We start from the raw sequence: 7,257 nt of genomic DNA, 5'->3' as shown, positions 1-7,257 counted from the left end.
TTTTTTTTTTTTTTTTTTTTTTTTTTTTTTTTTTTTTTTTTTTTTTTTTTTTTTTTTTTTTTTTTTTTTTTTTTTTTTTTTTTTTTTTTTTTTTTTTATTATAAAAAAAAAAAAAATTTTAATAAAAAAAATATTTAAAAAAAAAAAAAAAAAAAAAATATTTTTTTTTTTTTTTTTTTTTTTTTTTTTTTTTTTTTTTTTTTATGTAATATGGCTCAGAATCCATGGTTCGTAAAAAAATCCAAAACTTTACGAACAAGTCAATTAGAAAAATTTATAAATAAATTTAATGAAGGTAAATTATATAAAGAAAGAAAATATAAAATATGAAATATAAAATATAAAATATGAAATATAAAATGTGAAATATAAAATGTGAAATATAAAACGTTGTTCATGTTGTAATTAGATGTTGCACGTATTTTTATGTGCACATATATATATATAATATGAATGTCATTATATATTTATACTTTTTTGTATTTTTTTTATTTTTTATTTTATTTTTTTTAAGAATATGAACACTTGATGCATATGACAAGATTTAAATACATAAAGAGAACACTCGAGTCAATTAAAGAAAATTCAGATTTAATTATTAATAAAAAAACATTCAGCATATTAAGAATAAGGTAATATATATAATTGAAAAGATATAATTTATTGACACAACACACATTTTTTTTTTTCTTACACAAAGGAAAAATATACACACATATATATATAATATATATATAATATATATATATAATATATATTTATATTTATTTATTTTTGATAGTTGTGTGGCACAATTACAGCCAAAATATTTGAACAAAATTGATGATGGAATAAGTGTGTATTTATCAAATTTTATGTTAAAGTAAGTTTTTATATGTCTATATATTTATTTATTAATATATTATTATTTTTATTTTATTTTGTTTTATTTTTTCTTATAATATCGTAGAGCCAATCATGATGTCGAAGGATTTTGTTTGTGCTTCAACAAAATTAAATTAAAAGAAAAAGAATCTAGAGTTATGAATAATGATCCATCAATTATGTTTGTAAAAATAAGTTTTAAACTTTTAATCCTTGTTTTAAAGGAAAACTATGAAATAAGTAAAAAAAAAATAAATAAATAAAATAATAAATATATATATATATATATTATTTACATATGTGTAATATATATTTTGTATAAATAAAAATATCAAATTATATAACAATGAAACAATTTTTTTTTTTTTTTTTTTTTTAGAGGCAAAAATTAATAAAATAGAACCTTTAAAAATACATTTAGATATCTTTGGAATAGTTGAAGCAATTTTTATGGAGGACATGTTTAAAGATTTTCACTATGATTCAAGAAATGTAATAATAAGAATAAAATGTATTATATGTATTATATGTATATATATGCATATATGTATATATTATTATTTTTTTTTTTTTCATGTTATAAAATATTAATATTATGTATATGTTTCATCCTTTATAGAATCGATTTAAAAGAGAAGGGCAATTTTTTTCATTATATGACATCGTCCTGTTTACCATAAAGAAGTAAATATTAAAACGATATTAATAAAATATTTAAAATATTTAAAATATATATATATATTTTTTTTTATTGTCTTTTAAACTTTATTATATGCTTTTTATTTATATATAGGGTAACGTATGGTGACAACGGAGCAAATGTCAAAGTGATAGGATATTTTTAATTCAAAAAAAAAAAAAAAAAAAAAGAACAAATTAATAAATGTATTTGTTTAACATATGACAATATATATATATTATTATTATTTTTTTTTATTTTTTTGATATTCTTAAAAATTTTTTAAAAAGAAAATAAATTCAACAAAAAAAAAAAAAATAAAATAAAATATAAAATATAAAAATTATAAAAATTAAAAGACACTTTTTTTTTTTTTTTTTTTTTTTCATAATATATTAACATATATATAATATATATAATATATATAATATATATATATATGTATGCCTTTCATTTGAAGTCCATTTTGTATATATAAAAAGGTTCACTTCACTTTGCATCAGCAAATATTTTTTCTATATTTTTCTTGGTTTGATCATGTATACTTTGTATATAATTTTTCTGTTTAAAATAAATATCCTTTCCTATTTTATTTTTAAATTTTTCTAACTTATCCATCATTTGTTTCCTTACAGTTCTAAGGGTAACTTTAGAATCTTCTATTTTTTTTTTTATTTTCATTTTGATTTCATTTTTTAAATTTTCTGATATAGGTGGTATAACAGCGTAAAGGGATTTATCCTTCACATAAAATTTGAGTTCGTCAAATTCTTTTATAAAATGTTGATAAAGGAAATTAAGAAAATAAGGATCATATGGTGTTATAGTAAATAGATTTTCTTTTTTCTTAATATGACATATATGTTTCACTGTATATATACGTTCATTTATTTTGACTTTTTCATTTTCAAACATATCATTAGAAACATTATTTAAATTAAATCGATAAGATTCTTTTTTTAAAAATTCATAAACTTTATTCATTTTGTCTGAACATATTTTATGCAAATCCTTGATATCTTCTTCGGTTATATAATCTTCTTCATATTCTTCATCCATAATGTCATCAATATGTTCGTTATTTTTATCATCATTATTATCATTTATGTTATCATCTTTTTCATTTGTTTCATGTATATCTTCTTCGTCTTTTTTTTTTACCTTATTTTTTTTATCTGTTTCTATATCATAATTAACATTTTTTTTAATTTTATAATTTTCCAATGATAATGTAGTATTAGCTCCCTTGTTTTGATGAGTCATGTTTTCATCTTTTGATCTTGTTTTACTTTTTTGAGTTTCATAAGGAGTATCTTTATCACCTATGTCTATATCATCATTATTAAAGGGATAATCATCATCATCCTCATCATATTCATCGTCATAATTATCTTCATCATCTTCATAATTATCTTCATCATCTTCATAATTATTTTCATCTTCTTCATAATTATCTTCATCGTCTTCATAATTATCTTCATCGTCTTCATAATTAGCTTCATCATCTTCATAATTAGCTTCATCATCTTCATAATTAGCTTCATCATCTTCATAATTATCTTCTTCATCTTCATCATCTTGGTCCCTTCTATTTATTGTTTCTCTTTTCGTTGTTACATTATTATAGTGATTCATTTTATTTTTATTTTTGTTTTTTTTGCCATGAGCATATAAAATATAATTATTCCTTTTAGCCCCTTCATTGAGTGGAGGATCATACAATAATAGTACTCTTTGATAATTTTCCTTTCTTCTTAAAAAATTATTATTATTTCTGTAATTACTGTTTACAAAATAATAGGAGGGACCATTATTATTTCCATTTATTAAAAACACATTGTAATTTTTTTCGTTTTTTAAATTTAAGCAGTCATAAAATGTTCTCACATGAGTAATATACAATATTAAAAATATGTAAAAGAACATACTTATCTTTTTTTCATTGTGTAAACTTATCAAATGCTGAAAAATCATTTTATCATATGCTACCAGGAGAAGCTCTAACAGCTACCCATAGTGTGCTGAACAATTATAATAAGAGATCTTTAAAAATTTGAAACAATTTGATAATCAGACGTAATATAAAAATATTATTATATGTATATAAATTATATATTTCTTTGCTTATATTATGATATATTAATATGTATAATATGTATAATATGTATAATATATATATTATTTCCTTTAGAGAGAAATAAATAAAAGTAAAAATTAATAAATATATAAATAAATAAATATATATATATATGTCAATCCAATTTAGCTAGCTAATTCATTTAAAAAAAAAAAAAAAAAAAAAAAAAAAAAACCAAAATATTTGTGTTAATTTTTGTATATATGTATGATCTAATATAAGCTATTCACATTATTACACATAAGTACCTAAAAATTACCACTTAATTTTATATTTCATATAAAAAATATACATATTAATATGATATATATACATTTCTTATTATAGTTATATTATAATTCTTATATGTTTTATGTACATTAATAATTTGATTAAATATATTATACAATACCTTTAATATTTAAAAAAAAAAAAAAAAAAAAAAAAAAAAAAAGTAAAAGAATTACATATTTTTTTCAATTGAATTTTAAAAGGTTATAAGAATAATAAAAAAAATATAAATATTAATAAGTATAATTATATATATATATAATATATGGGTGATTTAAAAAATAAGAATAAAACAATAATATGTTAACATTAAATAGTATAATATTAAACAATATATAAAAATTATTTTTCTAATACATATAAAATTCTATATATATGTATATACATAAATATATGAACATTTTTATAAAGAGGTAACATTATATAAATAATAACTATATTAATTCTTAATAATAAAAAAAAAATTTTTTTTTTTTCTCCATCCATTATATATATATATATATATATATATATATATGGGACATATTTTAACAAATAAGAAAAAACAAAGAAGAAATAGATATATTTTTTATTGTTTATTATTTTTTTCTATATAATCTATAGCATCTTGAACTGTGTTAATTTTCAGAGCATCTTGATCAGAAATAGTTACATTAAACTTTTCTTCAAGTGCCATAATTAATTCGACAAGGTCTAAACTATCAGCCCCTAAATCCTACACATAAAAAATATATATATATATATATATATATATATATATAATTTATGTATATACATTTTTAATATTTATAAAATGTGTACACATATATATTTTAAAATATTCTTGTGTATCATTTTATTTTCTTATACCTTGGTAAAATTTGACGTCATTTCTATTTTGTCTTCCTCTACTGATAACTGCTTTGATATAATTTTTTTAATATCATCAAAAGTACTTTTTAAAGAGCTATGTGAGTTTTTATTTTTTATCAAATTGTAATCATTTTTTCTATTTAAAAAATTGACTTGATTGCTTCTTTTCTTTTTTGATATTTGTAAGGACACTCCATCTTTTTGTGTATTTTTAAAAGCTAAAATGAAAAATAAAAATATATAAATGAAAATATAAAAATATAAAAATATAAAAATATATATATATATATATATATAACTATTAAAATTTATATGTCATAATTTTTATCTGGAAAAAAAAAAATATATGTTACACCAAAATATAGCAAGCTTTTAATAATTTATATACATAAAAATACCGTTCACATAATATAGAAAAATTATACAAAGGAATATGATCTTCATTTTAAGAGAATATATTTATATTTTATATATATATATATATATATATATATATATATATATTTTATTGTTATTATGTATGTACTTTTAAAGTGAACTTATAAATATATATATATATATATTAATTGTATTTATATGTTTGTATTTTTTTCTTTTATGGACATGGATATATACTTCAAATTATAAAAAAAAAATATATATAATATTCTTTTACAATGTTATATTTGACAAGGGTAAAAAAAAAAGTACACAAACATAGGATAATACGACAAACATTATATAATATATATATAAAGAAGATACCTGTTTTTAAATATGATAATATAATATGTGTAAAAATATAAAACAAAAACAAATTGTTAAAGGTATGAAGAAATAGCATCCATATATTAATAATAATATATATATATATATATATATTTTTTTTTTTGGTAAAATTATTTCATATATGAACTAACAAAAAAAAATATAAATATATAAATATATATATATATAAGAAATTAGAAGAAAAAAAAAAAAAAAAAGAAAAAAAAGCCATATATATATTTCTCCCCTATCGTTATGGTTTTTTTTTTTTTTTTCTTTGTTAATTATTTATATATAAATATATACATATATATGCATATATATATATGAAAGTGCTAAATATAAATATAATATATTTGAAGGTCCAGTATATTATGAAATGATGGTTTTCATTTAAAACTATATTTGAACATTATATATAAATATTATAAATTCATATAATTTTTTAATATTTTTTTATCTCATTAAAAAAAAAAAAAAAAGAAAAAAAAAAGGGAAGCTATAAAATGTAATATGATAAAGTCACATTATGGTTAATATAAATCATTTGATCTGTTCTTTTTTTCATTTTTTAAAAATGTGTATATATTTTATATAATTAATTTTAAAAATTACAATTATATATATTTGATTGAGAATTCATTATAAGTTTTTTTTTTTTTTTTACGTGTAACTTTATTTTGTTGAGTATTTTATTTCCTCATATTCCCACATAATTTGTGTATATATTTATTTGTTTATTATATATCATATTTATTTTTTTACTACTTTATCGATTCGAATTTTTTTTATAACACATATATATATAATCTTTTATTAATATATCTTTTGTAATAGGGGGAAATTAAAATATAACATATATATATATATATATATTATATATGTTATAATTATTTAGAACTATAATATTATCGTATGATATATTAATATAATATATATATATATATATATTTTTTTTTAAGAATTTGTGAAAAAAGGAAAATTTCCATATAATACACAAAAATATAATGCAAATGTAATTATATGTATACACATAAAAATAATTATTTATATATAATTATACCCATATTTTTTTTTTTTTTTTTTTTTTTTTTTATTTAAAAATTTTTTTTTTATATATTTTTTTTTAAGAATTTGTGAAAAAAGGAAAATTTCCATATAATACACAAAAATATAATGCAAATGTAATTATATGTATACACATAAAAATAATTATTTATATATAATTATACCCATATTTTTTTTTTTTTTTTTTTTTTTTGTTATTTAAAAATTGACTTTAATTTTTTAAAGGTCAAATATAATTTAAAAGAATAAAACTTTTTTCTTTTCTTCTTTTAAAAAAAAGAAAATATGCACTCTTATATAATCTTTAATTTTTCTATCATTCAGAACTTTTATTTTTTCTTTAGATGTCTTGAACTTAATTTCCAATTCATTTTAAAGAAAAAAATATAAATGCATATATATATATATATATATATATATATATATACTTTTATGGTTATTTACTTATATATGAATATTTGTTCTTTATATATTATTATATAACTCATAAAAAAAAAAAAAAAAAAAAAAGGGAATAAAACATAACAGTATACATTATTATATTTTTTTTTACGTATTCTCTTAATTATTGAAATTAAATATATATATATATATATATATATATATATATATATATATATTTATTTTTTTTTTTTTTTTT

The 7,257-nt window shown here is 16.3% G+C and overlaps 3 protein-coding genes across 4 annotated transcripts; 1 reads left to right on the top strand and 2 right to left on the bottom strand.

The window, feature by feature from the left end:
* Positions 1–210: 210 nt before the first annotated feature.
* PGSY75_0208700 (hypothetical protein) lies at positions 211–1,709 on the top strand (the record flags this gene model as incomplete). Of its 2 annotated transcripts, XM_018783754.1 has the most annotated exons (7): positions 211–295; positions 515–632; positions 782–862; positions 950–1,104; positions 1,244–1,356; positions 1,484–1,548; positions 1,658–1,709. In XM_018783754.1, the coding sequence occupies 7 exons, from the start codon at positions 211–213 to the stop codon at positions 1,707–1,709; spliced, it is 669 nt and encodes a 222-aa protein (XP_018643743.1). The 2 variants fall into 2 exon arrangements, with proteins under 2 accessions (XP_018643743.1, XP_018643744.1); XM_018783753.1 differs by lacking the exon at positions 1,658–1,709 and having other exon boundaries at positions 1,484–1,552.
* A 323-nt stretch (positions 1,710–2,032) lies between these two features.
* PGSY75_0208600 (ribosome-recycling factor) lies at positions 2,033–3,517 on the bottom strand (the record flags this gene model as incomplete). The annotated part of the gene is made up of 1 exon (XM_018783752.1): positions 2,033–3,517. The coding sequence occupies one exon, from the start codon at positions 3,515–3,517 to the stop codon at positions 2,033–2,035; it is 1,485 nt and encodes a 494-aa protein (XP_018643742.1).
* A 1,001-nt stretch (positions 3,518–4,518) lies between these two features.
* On the bottom strand, positions 4,519–5,246 carry PGSY75_0208500 (acyl carrier protein; the record flags this gene model as incomplete). Its single annotated transcript, XM_018783751.1, has 3 exons — positions 4,519–4,665; positions 4,800–5,020; positions 5,201–5,246. 3 exons carry the CDS (start codon positions 5,244–5,246, stop codon positions 4,519–4,521), a joined length of 414 nt encoding a protein of 137 aa, XP_018643741.1.
* Between the last annotated feature and the right edge of the window lie 2,011 nt (positions 5,247–7,257).

This window comes from Plasmodium gaboni, chromosome 2 (assembly GCF_001602025.1).
Source record: "Plasmodium gaboni strain SY75 chromosome 2, whole genome shotgun sequence".
In the NCBI taxonomy this organism is placed as follows: domain Eukaryota; phylum Apicomplexa; class Aconoidasida; order Haemosporida; family Plasmodiidae; genus Plasmodium; species Plasmodium gaboni.
This window is presented reverse-complemented; position numbering and strand designations above follow the sequence as displayed.